The following is a 22,376-nucleotide window of genomic DNA, read 5'->3' as shown; positions in this document are numbered from 1 at the left end:
TGAGCCACATCCCCAGCCCTGATATTTCTTTATTGATTTTCTTCTGTATGAACTGTTGATTTAAACTGGGCTGTCAGATTCTCTAACTAATACTGTATTAGAATCTCTCTTCCTTTAGATCTGTTAATATTTATGTTACATATTTTAGTGGTTTGCTATTGGGTGGATATATATTTACAAATGTTATATGTACTTTTGCTAAAGTTATATGTTTATATGTTCTATTGTGATATAATGACTAACCATCCATTTTATTTTGCATGAGTATAGCTACTTCTACTCATTTCTGGCTTCAATTTGTTAGAAATAATGTTTTTCCATCCCTTCACTTTTTTTTATTGGTTCTAGTTTTTTAAATACATGACAGCGGAATGCATCACAATTCTTATTACACATGTAGAACAATTTTTTATATCTCTGTTTGTATATAAAGTATGTTTACACCTTCACTTTTGGTCTGTGTGACTACAGGGGAGGTATGTTAGGTATTGGTTTTTCATTTTTATTTGGTTTTGTTTTGTTATTTTTAATGCACTCAGCTAGTTTGTAGCTTTTTGTTTTTCCTGCCAAGGCCAGCCTCTACTGGGTTCAAGCGATCCTTGTGCCAGCATACCTGGCTTCTGTCTTTTAATTGAGGAATTCAATCCATTTACATCATTCAAGGGTAGATTAAAAACCTGCTCCTGTTTCTTGTTGTTTTGTACACTTTTGTTCCTCTCCTCTGCTCTTACCCTGAATCTTTGTGATCTGGTGATTCCTATCGTGATAAAGATTTATTCATTCCTCTTCATTCTTTGTGTGGCTACTCTATCACAGAGCTTTATACTTTCACATGTTTTCATGGTGGTAATTATCATTTTGCTTCTAGGTGTGTGACTCCTTTATCCATTTTTACTTGTCTGCAAAATACTTTATTTCTTCTCAATTTCTAAAGGATAACTTTAGTGGGTATAATATTCTTGGCAGGCAGTATTTTTCTTTTCAGCACTCTGAATGTTAATAAGTTCCCATTCTCTCCTGTCCTGCAAGGTTTCTGCTGAATAATCTTTTTTCTAATCGAAATTCACTTCTTAGAAACTTGACATTTTTCTTGTACTGCACCTTTTTGGTGGGTAAGGACCAGGCTTTTTTTTTTTTTTTTTTAAGACAGGGTCTCATCTCAGCCTGCCTCAACCTCCTGAGTTGCTGTCCTTTACTTTTATTACCTTGATTATAATTTGCCTCTTTGAGTCTAACTGAAGTTCTTTGATCTTCATGGAAATTTCCCTAGACTTGGGAAATTTTCAACTACAATTTCATTAAATAGGCTTCCTGTGCCTTTTTCTGTGTCCTTCCTTATTCTCATAATGGGATTATTTGTTCATTTAATGGTGTCCCATAGATTCAACAGTCTTCCTTCATTCTTATTCCTTTTATTTTTATTTTATTTCTCCAACTGGATCTGTCTTAAAGTTCAGAATTCTTTCATTCTGCTTGATCTAATCATATGGCTGGCTATCAATTTTTTTTTTCTGGTAATTGTTTCTCTGTTGAATTTCTTCTTCATATAATGAATTGTTTTCCAGATTTCATTTAGGTGTTTATATTCTCTTGTATCTCTCTGAGCTTCCTTAAGACGACTGTTTAGAATTGTTTTTTTAGGCATTTGGTAAATTTCCTTTTCTTTATAGTTATCTCTAGGGGTGTATCATGTTTCCTTGCTTTTTCATGGTGTTTTTGTTTTGTTTTGTTTTGTTTTTAGCTGTAGATGGATACAGTACCTTTGTTTCATTTATTCATTTTTATGTAGTACTGAGAATCAAACCCAGTGCCTCACACGTGCTAGGCAAGTGTTCTACCACTGAGCTACAACCCCAGCCCTTTTTCATGTTTCTTATGCATCCGGTGTAACAGTTACCTTTTTTTTAAATATATTTTAGTTGTTGATGGACCTTTATTTATTTGTATGTGGTGCTGAGAATTGAACCCAGTGCCTCATGCATGCTAGGCAAGCAGTGTACCACAGAGCCACAACTCCAGCCCCTTAAAGCTACCTTTTTGAATTTAACAAAGTTGTTTTATTTGAGGGTGGATCCTAAGGAGACACATCTAAGCTTTAATTCTGGATGAATTCAGCAGTGTGATCTTGACAGTTTCTTTAGCTTTATTCTTCAACAGGCACAGATCAAGGATGGGGGCATATTTTTGTGCGCATCCAGAAATTCATCAATTATATTTCATGTCTTCCTACACCAGCACTGGTTCCAATGGCAGTTTTAGAACAAGGGTATCTGCTCTGATAAATTATGACAGTCTGTGCCCCTATCTGTCTCTACAATTTGAAGAGCAGCAGTTTGCCCCATGTCCTTACTTTAGCACAGATCTAAGAATTATTGGTTTTTTAGTTTGCTCAGATTTTTACTTATTGTTTCAACAGATTGGTAACTTCCTGATCCCTTATATGTGGAACCAGAAACTGAAAGTTCCATCCTTTTATTTTTACTCTGCTTATATCATTATAATTGAAGTAATTTTCTTGTGGATAGCTTATAGCTGAGTAATATTTTTTAATTTGCTCTGCCATTTGGATCAATTATGCTTAATGTAATAAGTTATTGAAAAATAATGGCATAGTCTACCTTTTTAGTTTTTGCTGTTTTTTGTTTTTATTTTATTTTCTTCCCCATCTTACAACTTACCATTTTGAACTATCATTAGTGTTTTAGTATTTCTTTGCTAAGATTTTATAGTGATTGTTCCAGGTTTGACAGAGTACTGGCATCATCAGTTTACCAATTTGATATGAAAATCTTACCTTGGTAATATTCCTTTAACCATACATATATAAAATATAATTGTCATATGCTTCCTGTACACACATCAGTTATAGTTTGTACATCAGTTATAGTAACTCTACATCAGTTACAGTTTTTACTTCAACCATACATATAATTACTTCAATTAAACATAACTGGGAAAATTCAAGAGTTAGAAAGCCTATTGTGTTTACATACATTGTTGCTTATAGCCTTCTTTCCTCATGTTTCAAGATTTCTTTTTGTAACATTTCCTTTTATTGTTTCTCCTCATTACTTCCAGATAGGAGTGGCAGGCAAGGCACCCATGTGGTCTCCACTACCACCACAGTAGAAGGGGAGGATCATAAATGGTTATGAAGGTGAAAGTCACAGCTCCCTATTTGGCATTTACTGCATTTGCTAGCATCAGCAGAGGTGATGTCATGGTATTTTCTGTGCTATTTGGTTTTAGTAGATGAGTTGTTGCCTAAAAATTTTCTTTCTTGCTAAGCTGCTCTTTTCCTGGTCCTTTTGCTAAAGATAACAGGATTTTGTTGACACTGTTTTTATATACATCTATGGGCATTTGTGAAGTTGCTGGCTTCTGTAGATCAAATTGTAAGATATACAATGCCAAAGGGAAACCCAGAGAACTCACCACCATTTCATTCCTTAAGTCCCAAGATCATTTGCTGGCCTGTCTTCTCTCCATCTATTCTCCAGGAGTTTTAGTTATACTTAAGCAGGAGGAATAGGGAAAAGTACATCTACTATATAGCATGTTTCCAGAAATGGAAGTTCAGCCTCAGTGATTTTGATTCTGAAGAAAAACTGATGGGGAAAATTTTTGCCTGTAAGTTTTATGCTTCACAGTTTGACCTTCCCAGTCCCTGTTATCACAGTTGAGGCTAAGCTTCTCAAACAAAAAACTGGCAGACTGTGTGTGCACATGTGTGTGTGTGTATTGGGGATGGGGACAGCTTCAAACTTGTGTGTCTTGCATTACTAAAACACTATTTATTCCACAATTTTAGGATGATTCAATTGAATCAATATTCAAAAATATCTCATTCCACTATCTTTCCTGCCCCATTCACCCTCCCCCTACACTCCTTCCCCTTCACCCAATCAGAGTTCCTTCATTTTTCCCATGCCTCTCCCCTCCCCATCATGAATCAGCATGCATATATGGTGTGATGCTACATTGAAATGTATGTAAAGTTGTGCTGCAGTTGTGTACAATGTATCAAAATGCATTCTGCTGTCATATATAACTAATTAAAATAAATTTTTTTAAAATTCAAAATATATTTTTTAAAAAATCTTTAAAACCTTATCTTCATAACATAGCAGCTTTGATTTCTATAACATTCTTCCATATAAAAAAATACAAAATAAAAATAAATCCCCTATGTAGTAAAACTTAATTTATGCGGTTCTACCAAAAAATTTATGTAGTCACTCATTTGTGTGAAAAAGTGATCACTATAATATACATGAATGATGTATCATGCAGCCAAAAATGTACTCAGGTTGTATAGTACTCACAATTCATTCTGAAATCCACTGATTGGTGTGGGTTAGCACTGTGTTCAACTCATTTTATTATGAACAGTAATTAAAAATGTGAGTGATTTATATTTTAGCATAGCTATTCCTATGTAATTATTTTGAAAAACAAAGATTTTCATTTCCATATTTCTATCCATTTATTTTTAAGATTGACCCCTAATTAAATGAGAAAATAATGGTATAGTAAATTCTTAGGAGTAATCATTTTACCAATTAAAATGCAAAAGTGGAATGTCTACATGAAAAACACCTACAATAAAATATGTACTATTTTGATGTTAGGCATGTATCAGGCATAAAAATATACTGTTACCCTATTTACAGTAACTAGTCGTTGCTCAAAAAAAATCATATTTTTTTAAGATCAAACAAAATCTCTTTAAGGCACATTACTAATATGTAAATTCCTGCCATTTCTATTGGTTTTTAGCATAATGATTGAAGGATTGATGCTATAATTTACATTGTAAATCAGAACCACACGATAAAAATCTATCAATCCTCTCTATATCTGAATATAAAATTGTTAAAATCCAACAATGCATCCTGAAAAAAAATGCCACCATCGCCAAGCTATAAACATTACAGGATCACTTTGAACTTCGTTGTTTCTGTGCATATTTTTAATTACTAACTCTACATTCGTAGTCTTGTGCAATATCCCTGTTGTGTAGTTTCTATTGACATTTGTATAATTTGAAACCATTATCAGAATAGATGATAATATGAATAATTATAAATAACATATACTGAGCACTCATATAAACTAAGTTTAGGGAACTTTATTCATTTATTTACTGACTTAGAGCTTCACTGAGGTAGTAATTCATGGATCCTCACTTCACTCTACCATACTGTTTGGCACTTAATTCGTGTTATCTTACATAAATAAACTGTTAAGAATCTTCTGATACAAAGATGAATTCAGTTAGAATACTTCTAGTTTTAAGTTAATATATAAAATGAAAATTCATACTAAGTGCAATATTAATATTCTCTTCCTTCTCAAGTTTTAATAATTTTAGAAAATATATTCTGTTTGAGTTTCACTGTCAAATATTCAGTATAGCTAGCTGTGGTTTAATCTATAGAAAACAAATATTCTCTCTATTGTAGTGGTTCCAAAAAAACATTTTTAAAATTGTTGACATTCATTGTTACTATCCTGTTGGCTTTTAAAACATTATAAAGAAAATGAACTGGGAATTTAGTAAATTGTTATATATTATAGCTGTTCTCTGTTTAATACCATGTTAAATTTTTTAATTAGAATAATGATTCTCAGATTTTACATGCTAAATACATATTTCTGGGACCCACACTGAACTTTCAACTCAGTAGGTCTGGTGTGAGAGATTAGAATTTGCCTTTATAGCAACTTCTGAAGGGTAGTTAGGAAATCCAGTGACCACATCTTTAGAACTCACTTATATAAGGATTTTTTAACTAAAAATATACCCAATGTTTGAAGTGTAAGTATTCCATTTTTTCCTTTTCCCTTTTACAAGGTTTTATAGATATGTAGAACAATTGATTTGAATGACCTATAATAACTAATTCAGCTTCTCCATTTGCCCATAAATTAACTTTATATGTTAAGTATAATGACATTTAAATATATAAGGTGGTAAATAAACATATTAATCACTGTCATTATTACTTTCATTATTATTTCTTTGTGGGGGGGGGCCCACTAGGGATTAAACTCAGGCATACTCAACCACTGAGCCACATCCCCAGGCTTATTTTTTTGTATTTTTAGAGATAGGGTCTCACTGAGTTGCTTAGCACCTCGACATTGCTGAGGCTGCTTTGAACTCACAATCCTCCTGGCTCAGCCTTCTGAGTGGTTCGGATTACAGACATGTGCCACCATGCCCAACTCATTAATATTTCTTTATATAATTTTTGGAAAGAAAGCATTATAGAATAGTTATTATATATTTTAGTGTTTGAGTTTCACTATGTAGAAATGTAGAATGTGCTATGTAGAAATGTACAAATGAACAATCAGCAATGCCCCCCCATACATTTGAAATATTATTTAAACTTTTCATGTGGTAAATATGAAACTTTCAAGTAATTTGGTGAGGCAATCCAATACACTCGTAAATTTAAGCTCAATTTACTCATCCTATAACTATTTCAGGTAAAGACAGTTTAAAAGTTTTGTGGTTGATGGCTGAATAATTTTACTATTTTCTTTATGATTTCATTGGGATAGACCCAATATTTCATGTTTTCTTAAAGTTCAGTCAACAACCATCTGATTATACTATCTACCAAAATGTAATCTCTGTAAAAGCTCTATTAGAAGAAACTATACTATTGAACTTATGATAATATATTGAATTCCACTATTTTGACATACAAAATCCATGGAGCAAATGTGCTGTAGTAAAAACAGAGAAATTTATTTTGTCATATATTTATTAAGAGTGGCCCCCACACTTTCATGAGTTTTACCCCTCTACGTGCTTCTCATTATGGAAATCCAAAAAAGATTCCCTAATGTTTCCGCTTCACACGGGACAGTTACCATTTTGAATTATGCCCAGAGCATAACAAAAGCCTACTCTCCAAGGAAAAAGATTTTACAGGGGTATAAATTTACCTGGCTCCAGCAGACAGCAGTCTCAGGTAGGTAGGTGTGGAGGTTACAGAAATACTAAGAAACACTTATGAAACTCACTAACCAGGAATACAAACCTTCTAAAAGACTGCTTTAATCATAAGATTACAGAATACTTTCCATCCCTACGACCTTATTGCTACACCACCATATCAACAATGCTTAATGTGATAGCAATGAATTACAGCTGAAAGAGCTACCAGGCCGCCTCTATGAGGAGCTCATAAAGAAGCCCTAGATTAAAAGGAGGAACAAAAACAAGGACACTAAAAGAATTTGAAGGCTCTGGCACATACACCTATATCAAACATTAAACAAACACAGCCTAAATTGGAGCAAAATTAACATAAAACTAAACACTAAAGGCCTGTTTACCTAATTTCCTTTAATACCTGATCCAATACATCATAACAACTTATCAACGAAGTTACAAATCAAGAAAATATAGTCTGAACAAAGCAAACATCAGAACCAGACTCAGATATTTTGCAAAGTTTGGAATTATGATGTAGAGAATTATGAATAATTATTAATAAAAACTGTGAATGAGATAATAATAGAAAAGTGATCATTTAAGAACAGATAAGCAATCAAAGGGGAATTCTAGAAATCAAAAGCACTGTACAGAAATAAATAATGTTTTTTGATGGGCTTATCAGTAGACTGGACACTGTCAAAGACATTCCCCCAAATGAAAAGCAAAGACAAAAAAAAAAAAAAAAAAGAATAGGAAGGGGAAATAAAACAGAACATCCAAAAACTGGAATATTTTAAAAGTGTGAGAAATGTGTTTAATTGGAGTATCAGAAAGAAAAAAAAGAATAAAGAAGTGTTTGAAGTGATTAATAGTCAAAAGAGTTTTCCAAAATTAATGACACATACAAAACCATGGATCCAAAAAAGCTCAGAAAACACCAAGCAGGATAAATACCAAAACTATCTTTACCTAAGAAATAAGCCAAAAGAAAATATCTTACCTATAGCAGAACAAAATCATGCAAACAAAAAAAGAATAAAGTGAAATATTTAAAGCATTTAAGTACTAAAAGAACAAACTACCAATCTGGAGTTATACATCCAGCAAAATTGTTTTTAAAATGAAGGAAGAATAAAAACTATCAGACAAAACCTGAGGGAACTCTCACATGTAGATCTGCTCCCTAAAGAAATGTTAAAAGATATTCCTCAGGGATAATTTCTGGTAGATCTGAAATTCACATCTAGTTAAGAAGAGTCAAGTCTTAGAAGGAATGAACAGAGATAAAGCAAGATCTTTTTTTTTTCTTCTTTTAATCTGAAAAATAGCAGTTTAAAGTAATAATACTACTAGGTAATTGTGGCCTATGGTAAGTACTGTGAATAACAATACCATAAGAAATGAGAAATGGGAATTGGGCATACTCTTATTAAAATTTGCCCTTTCCTTCCCACCAGCTGTTAGCAGCGACCTCTCCCAATGAATTAGTAGTGGGCTAAAACCTTGAATACATTATGTCTTCAAAGATGAGTGACTTCGGCTGGGGATGTGGCTCAAGCGGTAGCCCGCTCAACTGGCATGCGTGCGGCCCGGGTTCGATTCTCAGCACCACATACCAGCAAAGATGTTGTATCCGCCAAGAACTAAAAAATAAATATTAAAAAAATTCTCATTCTCTCTCTCCCCCCCCCTCTCGCTCTCTCTTTAAAAAAAAAAAAAAAAAAAAAAAAAGAGTGACGCATCACTTTTCCCACATATATTTATAAAGAAGTAGAGAAGAGATGAGGTAAGGTAAGGGATACTGTTTTAGTCAGCTGACCAAAAGACACAACAAGAACGATAAGGAAGAGGGAAAGTTTATTTTGGCTCATGGTTTCAGAGGTTCATTGCATGGTCAGCCAACTCCATACCTTTCGCCACAGCGGAGGCAGACCATAAAGGCAGAAGGACATGGCTGAGGAAAGCTGCTCAGTCCAAGACAGCCAGGAAGCAGAGTGAATTCAGCTCAGAGATAGAATATAAACCCCAAAGAAATGCCCCCAGTGACCACCTTCTAGCCATACCCCGTTTGCCCACAAGTTACCACACAATCCATAAGTGAATCAATTCACTGATTAGTTTACGGATCTTATATTTAATCTTTTCACCCCTGAACATTCTTGCATTATATTACACATGAACTTCTGAGGGTTACCACATGTCAAAACCATAACAGTAAGAATTTTTGTTTTATTTCTCCCTTTTGAGAAAGATACTTACAAGGATATATTTATAAAATAAGCATGATCAAGTTATTTTTATAAAAGCAAGAAAATAAAAATTTAAGAGAAATTGAATGTTGACAAATGAAAAATATAAAAGCACTTAGAATCATATATAATGTGTGTTTTCTGGATATTGGGGTGCATGTACACAGTAAACTCTATAGTGACAGTGGATTAATCTATAAAATTGGTTTTGTTTTGCAATACTAGGGATCCAGCCCAGGGCCTCCCACATGCTAGGCAAGCATTCACAAAGCCAAACCCCCATTCCTACAGATTTATATGATAAATTATTATTATTAAAAAAGTACTGAGCATCTACTAAGTACAAACTATAATCCTGGGAATGTTAAAAAGAAAAATAACATGTATTCATTATTCTCAAAAAGTCTGCAGTATATATTTACAGAGAAATAACAAGAAAAAAAGATAGCCTGAGCCACTAGTAAAATTTTGTTAGAATAAAATGATTGACTTCACTAGTCAGTGGTTTCTTCTACAATATCTAGATGTCTAGAGTGGAATCTTTAAAGAACTAGGATTCCATATCCTACAAGATTTCCTTGATATTTGATACTTTTCATCTTTCCCTGGACAACTGAGCATGACACTTTTCCAGGAAGTATAAATGTGGGAAAATATTAAGATTATTGCCATCAAAAATTTTATAAATTAGGGGCTAAACATTTACATTTTTAAATATCTCCTTAATCAAATGTCAAATTAGTGGTAACAATATGTGCAACAGAAACTGAAAGAACATTGAAGGATTGAAATGTATAAAGAAAAAGTAAACAAGAAATACAGTTGTGGAATTAGCTAAGTCAAAATGATGCAAAATGCAATTTATTAGGAGAATACAAAAAATAATTTGACAATCAACAAAGAAAAAATTTGTTCCAGTGTTTTAAATCTATAGTAGACATAAACATATATCTTTGTGTGGGTGTGTATGTGTGTACACTTGCACTTGCACACCCATGCTGCACTGGAGATCGAACCCAGGGCTTCACACATGCTAGTCCAGTGTTCTACCACTAAGCTATACTTCACCTCTGAGGATTTTATTTTTATTTTCCTAATCTTGTTGAGAAAAACTGATGTCCTAGACACGTTTCTATTGGTTTAATTTGTTCGATCTAGTATTTTTTCATAACTTGGCAAATAGCCTGAAATCTCATGTATTCACTGATTTTTATATACAGAATATTATTTTTAAATATTTCTAAAATAAAACTTAGTAAGGAATTTACTAGCAATTATATTACTTATTGCTTTCATTACATATATTCACAAAAAGTAATGAAAAAATAAGTCTTTCTTAGGTTATTTCAACATTTCACATTTTAAGAAATCAATACACAATCTAAAATAGGTGATTGTCTATTTCTTAAAATATGTTTAAGGCCAGATATAATGGCGCACACCTGTAATCCCAGCATCTTGGGAGACTGGGGCAGGAGGATCACGAGTTCAAAACCAGTCTCAGCAATAGTGAGGCTTGAGCAACTCAGACCTTGTCTCTAAATAAAATACAACATAGGGCTGGGGATGTGGCTCAGTGGTTAGGCGCCCCTGACTTCAATCCCTGGTACCAAAAACAGAAATAAAATACGTTTTAAAAGACTAAAGAGAGAGAGGGAGAGCTCTCCTGTTAACTAGAATAGTTTCGAGGACTTTGGTTTCTCATCCAACATGTAAAGAACTTGAAAGTCCAATCCTCAACAAAAAAGAAAGAGAAAAGATGAGCAATCTGAAAATCAACAGCTCCTCTTAGATACTCAGAGAGGGAAGACGCAGGAAAAACCATGGCCCCCAAACTGGAAATGTCACCAGAGTCCTAGGCCAGAGCCCTGACTGGGATCCTAACAATACACATCTAGCCACTTGCTTCAAAAAAACAAGACATGGTGTAGGAACCAACTTCCTCAACAAGACTCCTAAAGTGCAAGAAATAAAATCAAGAATCAATAAATGAGATGGTATCAAATTAAAAACCTTCTTCACAGCAAAGGAAACAATCAAGGACATGAAGAGAGAGACTATAGAATGGTAGAAAACCTTTGCCACCTGTACCTCAGAGAGAGCATTACTCTCTAAGATTTATAAATAACTCAAAAAAATACCAAAAATAAAAATAACCCAGTCAATAAGTGGGCAAAGGAACTGAACAGACACTTCACTAAAGAATAAATAAGAATGGTCAATAAATATATGAAAAAATGTTCACATCTCTAGCAATTAGAGAAATTCAAATCAAAGCTACACAGAGATTCCATCTCACTCCAGTCAGAATGGCAATTATCAAGAATACAAGTAACAATGTTGCCAAGGGTGTGTGAAAAAGGTACACCCATACAACTGCTGGTGGGACTACAAACTGGTGCAACCACTCTGGAAAGCAGTATGGAGAGTCTTCAGAAAACCTGAATGGAACCACCATTTGATCAAGTTATACCACTCCTCAGCATATACCCAAAGGACTTAAAATCATCATACTATAGCAACATGGCCACATGAATGTTTATAGCAGCTCAACTCACAATACCTAAGCTATGGAACCAGCCCAGGTGCCCTTTAACAGATGAATGGATAAAGAAAATGTGGCATATATACACAATAGAATGTTACTCAGCCATAAAGAAAGATAGAATTATGGCATTTGCCAGTAAATAGATGGAACTAGAGACTATCATGCTAAGTGAAATAAGCCAGTCCCCAAAAACCAAAAGCCAAATGTTCTCTCTTATATATGGATGCTAAACACTCAATTTGGTGGGTGGGGGCAGATGTTCAGTGGATTAGACAAAGGGGAATGAAGCAAAGGGAGGAAGGTTGGGAATAGGAAAGATTGTAGAATGAATCCAACATAACTTTCCTATATCCATATATGAATATACGACCATTGTAATTCCACATCATGTACAACCACAAGAATGGGATCCTAATTAGGATAAGTTATACCCTCTGTATATATGTCAAAATACACTGTACTGTCATATATATCTTTAAAATGTACAAATTTTTTAAAATAATCTTTTTCATAGTAAAAAGCAGAGAAGGAACTTGAAATCAATATGGCCTTATTGGGAGGGCAAGTGAGATGAAGTGTCTCAACCCTGTCTTCAAGAATACTGACATGAGCTTTAGAATTGAGCTGAGGAAAAACTGGGTTAGGGGTGAGAGGTATGCATAATTAAGCAGTCTTTGTTCAAAGTATATTCTGGTTGATCAGTTTCTCATTTATGGTTCTGTGAGGAGGCTCCAGAATAGTACTTATGGTTATGGAAGCAATCTCCATTTGCTTCACAGAGTAATCCTGGAAGGGGACAATTTCATTCCCATGAGACAATTTCCCTTGTTTTGAGGAAGGGGAGCCTCTGCTGTTTCTGGAAGGTGTAAGGCAATGATTTAAGACTTCTGGGAGCCACAAAAGCTGGCTGTTGGATGTCCCTGCAAATCTTAAGTTTTTCTTATCTTGGTGTCTTGAGTCTTGAAGGGAGCAGAATAATGTTACAGATGAACATGTGCCTCAAGCTGAGCAGGAATCTGATCCATTTCAGATAATAATGGAGTCACATACAACATGAAGGCAAGAGATGCTAAGCTTTATTCTGCTTTTAGTTACCCATCAGGCATCTGCAGGTCCAGGTGAAGTCAGTGTTTTTTAGCAAAGGCAGTCTAAATCCCTGTTATAGAAAGACAAGCAAATACAGGGAATCACATTTTACTGGAAGCAAAAGCCGCAACTGGAACCAACTGATAGGACCACTTCAAGGGTAATTGACTAAATGCTGAAGATTTGTTTGATTAAAACCTCCTAGAGGTCCAACTCTAAGGGACCACACTCTTTCATCAGTCTTCCTCCAGGAGCCCCACTACATTGTCCAGGCCACAATATGAGAAATAATCCTCTTATGCTTTTATATGTGTGTAGCAGGAGGGGAGTAGACATTTTTAAGACTACTAACAGAGCTACTGTTCTCCTTAATGAATACCTGCCATCAAGGGAAATTATTTTACCAAATCTTGTAACCTTGGTAAAACCTGCTTATTATTGGTAAAACCCAGTTATCTGACTGACTTGAGAGAAATGAAATACTTAACTGCAGCCCCCACCAAACTTCTGTCTCACCTAAGAGGGCAGTAGGGACTGAATGGAGAAGTCTGTGACCCCATTATAGAATACTTACCCTCTCAAAACTTAACAGCAACATCAATCAGTCTCCTGTAAAATAATAATCAAGGAGGGCTGGACTATATCTCAATGGTATAGTGCTTGCCTATCATGCAGAAGACCCTGGGGTTCAGTTGCCAGCACTCCAAAAAGAAAAAGAAAGAAAAAAGAGAGGTAAACAAAGTTAAGGCCCGCTGTGATTTTATTTATTTATTTATTTATTTTTTGCAGTGCTGGAGATCAAACCCAGGGCCTTACACATGCTAGGCAAGCATTCTAACACTGAGCTACACCCAGACCCCTTCAGGCCCTATTTAAAAAGGAATCTCTAAGAGAACCCAAAGCCTACAGAGGAGGCAAAAACAAGCATGAAACGCATTTTAGCCTCTGACATTTAGCTACAACAACCAGTAAACACAGCCTAACTCATGGCCTAATGTAAAACTTCATACTAACAGCTTATTTATATTACTTCCTTTTACTAAGTACATCAATCACGTCCAGCTTTCAACAAAAAATTATAAGGCATGCTAAAAGGCAAAAACAGAAAACCGGTCTGAACAGACAAAGCAGAGAGTTTTGGAATTTAAAATAACTGTAATTAATATACTCTAATGGAAAAAATAAATGTTGGAAATAAAAAACAAATGAATGCCTGTGATGGGCTCACTAGTAGATTGGACATGGCCTAGGAAAGAATGAATTACCTTGAAGATATGTTAATTGAAATTTCCCAAACTGAAAAGATATGAGAGAAAAATAATAAAAAAAAAAAATTTAACCAGGCCTGGTGGCAACAAAGATCACTTAAGTAGAGGAGTTTGAAGCCAGCCTCACCAACATGAATTTATTAGTTTACAAAACAAAGTTTCAGTTTTATTTTAAAGAACATTCAGGTATAAATGAATTCATTAATTTACAAAACAAAGCTTCAGTTGTATTTTAATAAACATTCAAGTATAAAGTGCTATACTTATCCTCCCTACCTCACATCTGTAATTAAGCCCCTCCCAGCTTGATTCTGCTTAGTCGAGGAGACATCATGAACCTTCAGTGGAACTTGCTTTCCTAGTATGTTGCCCTGAGGCTGTATGTGAAGAAGTCCAGTCCAGTCTCCTTGAGGATGCAAGACCATAAAGAGAAAGGTCCACCCAGTCATCAGCAGCTTAATGCAGCCACTTAAGTGAGCCCAGGCAATACCAGCAGATACTGCCCAGCTCTCCACAGAATCCTGAGAAATAAAATGGTTAGAGTTGTAAGCCACTAAATTTGGGCTTAGTTTATTACACAGCAACAAATAATTATGAAAAAGAATGTATTCTCTTGAGAGCCAAATATGAAAGAATTTACAAAGGTTAAAATCAGTTTTTAAAAATGGACAGTACAGACTTGAGTGGCTAGTAAAGGGAAAGAAATGTAGAGAAGCAGAAGGTAAGAATTCGGGAGTTAAAAATAATATGGTTACTGATATTCACAATTTAATCATGTCCTCTTTAAAGAAGGCACATGTGAAAGAAATTACTTTGCAAAAGAAAAAAACTATACGGTATTTTTGCATTTTATGGCTATTGATACCTAGTAGTTGCCTCCAGGTCTCTCCAAGTTGAGTAGCATGTAACAGCTTCCTTAATCTAGTGAACATTTATTTTTAAAATTACATGTTTCAGTAAAAATAACAACTTGCAATTTGAAACTTAAAAAAAAAAAATCTCACCTTTGGTTGGTAGTTACACATCTTTTTTCCCTGTCTCAGAACTAAGCAGTTTTAGGTTGCTACTTAAAAAAGACCTGTTACAGCAAAATGACCACTGGTTTGCCTCTCAGAGGTATAAATCTCCTCCATAGAAAATAAAGTACACTAAAGCATAAGGAAAGCTTTCCCATTAAGTTCATTTATAAGACATTGTCCACTTAAGAAGCCAGAGTTTTGTTTTGTTTTAATCAGAGAATGACAACTGAAACATAATTGCACATAACCTCAGAAAAGTTTACTCCCTAATGCAACTCAAAAGGAACACTAACCATTAAATTGGAACACCACAGGTAATAACACCTAATGCAATTTGGTTTTATGAGAGCTGTGGATTTCTTTTATTGTTTCCCTTTGCATTTTTCACAAGCATTGGCAATGGCTTTTTACAATTCCTTCATTAGATGTGTATGTGTGCACTGGGTTGTAGAAAAGCAGTTATCAACTCAGGCTACTCAGTTCCTCAAAAAATTAAAGTTAGCATGGAACCCCCATTAATTACATTCCTAGGTGTATTCCCAAGAGGAATTAAATAAAACATGTCTACTCAAAAACTTGCATATGAATGTTTACAGTAGCATTATTCATAATAGCCAAAAAGTAGAAACTAACCAAATGTCTACTAACTGATGGATGGATAAACCAAACGTATTCATATACTGTAATATCATTTAGCCATAAAAATATGAAACATGCTACAACACAGAAGAAGAAACCAGATACAAAAGGCCACATATATTTATGATTGCATATTTATGAAAGATCTAGAATAGGTAGGTACATCCTTAAAGCTAGAAAGAAGAGATAAGTGGTTATCAGGGCTGGAAGGAGAAATGGGAAGTAATGCTAATGGATAGAATATTTTTGTGAGATAGTAGAAATACTCTGGAATAAATGGTGACAGTTGTACAACCTCATAAACATGACTGCATTTTATACTTTAATTGGTAGGTTTTGTGGCATGTGAATTATATATCAATTTAACAAAAAAAGAAGAGACAAAAAAAAACCATTCGCATTCTAAATGTATAACTGGGAAGCAGGTTGACAAATACAGCTTGAATCAGAGTTTCAAGCTTCTTAGTTCATGCCAAAATTTTAATTAGAAAAACTTCCATTAAAAACTGTCAATTGTGCCAGGAATGGTGGCACATGCCTATCATCCCAGTGGCTTGGGAGGCTGAGGCAGGAGGATTGCCAGTTCAAAGCCAGCCTCAGCAAAAGCAAATACAAAATAGGGTTGGGGATGTGATTCAGTGGTCAAGTGCCCGTGAGTTCAATCTCCAGAAACCTCCCCCCCCAAAAAAAAAAAAAACTTAATTTTTATACTGTTTTTCAGGAACTAACACTTACATAGTGCTTGACAGTTTATAAAGCACTTTTATATACATTAAAATTTATGTACTGCTATAATTACCTCTCCAAATCCAGTAGGTGGTATTGTTATTCTAATTTTACAAATGTGGAAATAATATTTTTCTGTTGTTTGAATCCTTAAGAATCTCCAGGTAAAGGTTTGTGTATTTTTCATCTCTGTATAAAAGGCATTCAGTAAATGTTTAGGTGAACGAATACACAAATTAATTAAGGCTTAGGAAGGACAAGAGACCAAACAAAGCAGTGTCAGAATATATATCTTTGGCATTCAAATCCTATGTGTTTTCAATAATATATTAAAAGTCTCCTATTTCTCTGCACAGTTATTCAGGTAAACTTGTATCATGTTATTGTATGTCTCAACAGCAGTCATTGATATGACATATTATAAGGCCTCAGGGGAAACTAAAGTGAAACAATTATACAAATTAGACTTGTTATTTATACCAAACCTTCAGTTTATACATCAGACATTTATTAAATGCTGTCATGTAACAGCCAATATGCTGTGCCCTAAGAAGAGAAGCATCTAGGCACCTCTTTTTATGGAGCTACTTTCAGTCTAGTAGAAAGTCTTACCATGTAACTAAGTTCAGATATAATATAAAATATTCCAAAGGAAAAACAAAGTCAGTGGTTCCTTTATTCTTCATTTTAAGCCACACATCAACTATCAGAGCCAACCATTGTTATAAGAAGTTGTCCATAAAGTTCTCAACTTCTAAAATCTATGAATTTAGCATTTAAGCATATAGCACCACAGATTCCTCATATGTGTAGGATACTTTGGGACTTTTTTCTTCTGGAGCCACATTCTAGAGTCTCCAGAAAAGTGCTCCCTTTAGCACTCATTTAAAAGGTTTGACCATTTTCTCTTCATGGATTATCCCTTTCTTTGAGGACAGCCTCCTCCTCCTTGTTCTTAAATTGATCACTAATTAGACTGTTTAAAACCCAGGAATATTTATATAGTGACATTAAATTAACACAGGTCTTAGATTTGTATTTTTATCACTAGTGATTAAGGTATTCCTCTACTCAATAGAATGCCTGATTTATGGAAGGTGCTTAACTTCTATCGAATGAACAGACTAATTAAACACAAACTTAGTGATTAGTGAGGATCCACTCACATTGGAAACTAGATTTACTCAGTCCAAGTTAAATGATGTACCTTAGTCACATAAGTCATAGAGACCATTTATTCTTTTTTCCTATGTGGGTAACCATTCATTTAACTGAAATCTATTTTAAAACAGAAAAGATAATAAAAAGCTGATGATTTAGCAAAGTTTTTAAATATCAAGTAACTATGGCCTAGAAAGTTTACAAATTTTAAAATAAAATGCCTCTTTTTTTTAATACTGTCAAAATTGACTTCTTACCTTCTATATCTATTTTGTCCTTTTTTTTCCTCCACAAACCTGAATTCTAGAATCATGTATAATATTCATATAGGTCAATTTAGCCTGTTGACAACTAATATTCTTTTAGCAATTACTGTGTTTTACATGTAAGAATTAGGAATATCTCCCTTTAGCTGGCTAAACACTTATCAAAAAACTCCAAATGTTGAATGAGATGGACATCATTATCCTAAGTACATGTATGAAGACACAAACTGTGTGACTCTACTTTGTGTACAACCAAAGATATGAAACATTGTGCTCTATATGTGTTATATGAATTGTAATACATTCTGTCATACATAACAAATTTTAAAAAAATTTAACTCCAAATGTTAAAAATCACCACACTTGTAACACATTTTCTTTTTTGCTTTCTTTGGGCACTGTTCTTGCTTAGTTGATAATTTTCTTAATTAAAAAAGTGAGCTGGCTGCTGTGGTGCACATCTGTAATCCCAGCCGCTTGGGAGGCTGAGGCAGGAGGATCACAAGTTCAGAGCCAGCCTCAGAATGGCAAGTCTAAGCAACTCAGTGAGACCCTGTCTCTAAATAAAATATTTTAAAAAAGGGCTGGGGATGTGGCACAGTGATCAAGAAATTTTCCTAAGATAACAATTATGAAATTCTGTTCTATCCAGAATATGTAGGGCTCTGAGGTCTCAGGTCAGATCTTTTTGACAAGAAGTCACTAAAAATCACCTTCGATTTTTTAATTGATTCCAGTAGAATTAAAGTATATTTGTGTAGCATTTAACATATAGATTCATTTAAATTTGGAATGCTTTCTTAAAATTATTTTAAAATATCAGGGAAAGAACTGCATTATCAGAATAGACAATAAATACCAATATATTTGCCAGACCTTTTTTTAAAATCTACTTTGATGTACATTTACAGTGAGCTTTGTCACATTAAGTAATACAAAATTATTACTCCAGGTTTGCATTTATGAACAAGGGAACATGATAATTGTTATCATGTTAAGATTTCTATACATCTTTCAGAAACTTATCCTGTTATCAATTAAAACAGAATATCAGCAAGGAAAATGTTTTAATTTTTAATTTCATCTTTTATGAAAAAAGCCTTGAACCGTTGATTTTAATAGAATCCTAATTACTCTGAATAAGACTAGTATAAGAAACAAATATATCAGTATCTGGAACACAGTCTCTTTCTCCATCCCTTTTTACCCTTCCCAGTCAGAAGAATCATAAATCAGTCACCTTTTAATAAAGAACATGCTAATGAAGAGAACTTTTGTCACTTACACTTGAAAAACTCAAGGCAGATATGACGGTACAACAAAAGCATGAAAATCACCAGCGGGCCATTAAAGAAGGAGTACAATTTGGGTAGGTCATATGAATGGAATCACAGTTGTAATGGGTTGCACCCAACGTATGTAAAATATGTCAAATACACCCTACTGTCATGTATATCTAAAAACAACAAATACAACAAAAAGGAGCACATGCCCATTAGTAACAGGAAACGCTATTAGCCAAATCATTTGTATGTTAGTCTTTGTATAGTGAAATATATGTAATATTAAAGCTTGAATAATATTTTTCTTTCAAAGTCTTAGTTTCATATTCATTACCTTCTACCATTCATGTTATATATCCCACTTTCCATTCTCAAAATTTAAAAAAATTCTCCTTACAGAAAACTATTATCCTCTTTCATTTTCTTATAGAAAAATGTAATTTAACATTCATACATATAAACCAAAATGTGTTATTTCTCTTAGCATCCCCCTCCCATATAAGCAGTGAGAATCTCTGCCAAATATAACTCTTAATCATCTGAAATGAGCCAGAGGACCTAAGCCTATTCCAGGGTAGTTGGTGTACAGTCCATATCCAGAACACTTGACTTTTTCATCATCTTTTCCAGCAGGAATATAATTGGGTTAAACTCTTAAAGGCAAATTGGTGCCTTTCCATGAAGATCCACAAGATTAACCACTTTATCCCAAAGAAGGAAGGCTAAATAAGCCCAGGCTTTGGGTATAGAATGGGAATATCACAAAGCCTAAGACATGCTCAACAACCTCAAACACTACAAAAATTAAGTGTAGCTGATAGCCTAGAATTACAAAAATCAACAAATGTCATGCTAACTAGAATCCTCAACTGGGTATAAAATTTTATAGATTCCCAAATAACAGGATAGCACCCCATGCATATTATAGAGAAACAAATAGTAAAAGAAAGGAGCTGACATTGGAAAAAGTTATTTTATATCATAAGAAGTCCTTTTTATAGTGCAGTAGACAAATATCACACTTCTTTTTCAGCTGTAGACAAGATCTCAGGTGATGATAAAGGGTGTGGGATTTGGAATTAAGCTGCTGAAATTAAATCTCAGTTCTACCATTTAGTAGCTATATATATTTTTTTCAATCAAATTGCTTAACTCTCAATTTCCTGAATATAAAGAAGTAATAGTATTACCTTTGACACAATTATTGTTAAGAAACATTAAATACACAAGAAGCTGTGCCACAGTTTTTGGCACACCTAAAGCTAATGCCTGTTAATTCCTTTATTATTGCTTACAGAATGTATTTTTTTAATTTTCATATTTTGTCATCTTTTGGTGTTCTTTGTCTCAATTTTAATCAATGGCAACATAGTATTGTTTGAGTATCAACTTGAGATTAACAGATACAAAAGTTTTCTCTTCCAAATTTAAACAAAACATTGGTTATTTGGGGATTCCACCTCTTGGGTCCCCTTCTTCCTCCGGGAGAAGTCTTTTCTGCTGTCCTTTAATAAACTTCTAATTTCTACTCTGAAAAAAAAAAAACATTGGTTATTTGCATGTGTCCTTTCATTTCATTTTTATAGAGATGCTTAAAAGCTAGGTCAGTGCCAGAGTGAGTTACAAATAATGCAGTTAATATGAAAATTCCTTGTGGTTTAAAATCTTGCAAGGAAAAAGAATTCAATGTTCTTTTGAACACGTTTGTTCACATAAAATAATGACTTTTTCTTTGGCTAATATATTTTCCCTGTATGTTTTTCCTACCTCTTAGGTCAGCATATTGGTATTATTAAGTTTTATTTTTGACAAATAGATGTCAGAGCTAAAGTTGTGATAGGGTGTCCTATCTAATATTCATAATTTGGGTGCAATAGCTTGCTTAAAAATAGAGTGTAACAAAATTATTACAATGTACTTTTTCTCCTATATTGCCTGATTCTTTAATTCAAGATTATAAATTAAAACATAACCTGCTTTAGAATGACATTAACCAGTCAAAACTGCATGTCAGTATAGTGTTCTCCAGGAAAATAAGAATGAATCAATCTTAAAAACTTATTTTTTAATTGCATAATGTATACTTGAACTATTCTGGAAAGTCAGACTATGTCACAGACAGAAGTCACAGACAGAAGGACACAAGCATTTGAATCTGGTGGTTGGGGTGTCTGATACTGCAAATATTTTTTATGTATTCATTAAAAATTATTCAAAATTCTTATTTGTCATTGATGCTTTACCTCTATGTAGACTATATATTTGTATTTATGCTGTACAAATTGATACAGTATTTTTCTGTTGTCCAATACCATATTTCAACTGGAAAATATTACAAGTCTCAGGTCTGACACATTTGGAGGATTAAGAGTTTTTTCACATACTCATTCTTTCAACAAATATGTATTGAGCAGCTAATATGTGCCAGGGCCAGGGCTGGGCCTATTTTATTCTCTTAAAATATAGAGGTGAATAGAGCAGACTAAAATCTCAGCTCTCATGAAAATGAAATCCTTGTAGGGGAATACGAGCAATGAGTAAATTATGTAATATTATGTAATTGTGAGGAAGTGACAAGTAGTGTGGGGCAGGGGAGCAAAGGTATAGGGGGAGACAGGGAAAGCTGAGTAAGGGGAATAGTGATTGCCACAGGAAGGTATTCACATCAACGTTATTTCATATTGGGCCTTTCTGAGAAAGTGTCATTTAAACAAAGATTTGAAAGAGGTGAAGGAGTTAGACAAGTAATTATCTTTGGAAGAACATTCCAGACAAAGGAGACAGCCAGCGCATGAACTCCTGAGCTGTAAGCATTCCTGGAATCTCCATGGCAAAAAGAATAATATATTGGAAGTTCTGAAACAGAAGAGTTAAACGATAGAAGATGAAGTCACAAGTTAAAATGTGGGGTGAGAAGTGTAAACTAGGTAGGACCCAGGACAGGCTTTTATTCTGAGTAAAACAGTGCACTGTAAAAGAAATAACAGAGGAGGGAAGCCAAATAGAAGTACATTAAAGTAATTCAGGCAAGAGATAATGATGGTTTGGACCAAGAGGACAGCAGTGGAAACAGAAATAAGTGCTTAGATTATGGATATGTTTTTATTCTGATTATATATTTGATTCTTTGGAAGATTTGAGAAAAAGAGAGTACTATAACTATAGGGTCGCTG

General features: G+C 34.0%; 1 protein-coding gene across 2 annotated transcripts in view; it reads left to right on the top strand.

The window, feature by feature from the left end:
* Positions 1 to 22,376, top strand: part of ITFG1 (integrin alpha FG-GAP repeat containing 1) — a 256,647-nt gene that overhangs the window by 218,769 nt on the left and 15,502 nt on the right. Inside the window, exon 15 of one of the 2 annotated variants that reach the window (XM_081273850.1) lies at positions 19,137 to 19,451. The exons of the other annotated variant lie outside the window; for it this stretch is intronic. Within the exon in view, the coding sequence (XP_081129976.1) occupies positions 19,137 to 19,231 (95 nt within the window). The 3' untranslated portion in view covers positions 19,232 to 19,451. Of the gene's footprint in view, positions 1 to 19,136; positions 19,452 to 22,376 lie in introns of those variants that run through there. 2 annotated transcript variants of the gene reach the window in all.

The sequence above is a fragment of the Spermophilus citellus genome (genome assembly GCF_964194105.1).
Source record: "Spermophilus citellus genome assembly, chromosome: 18".
NCBI classification, from domain to species: Eukaryota; Metazoa; Chordata; class Mammalia; order Rodentia; family Sciuridae; genus Spermophilus; species Spermophilus citellus.
Note: the sequence above shows the minus strand (reverse complement) of the source record. Positions and strands in the feature narration are given on the sequence as shown.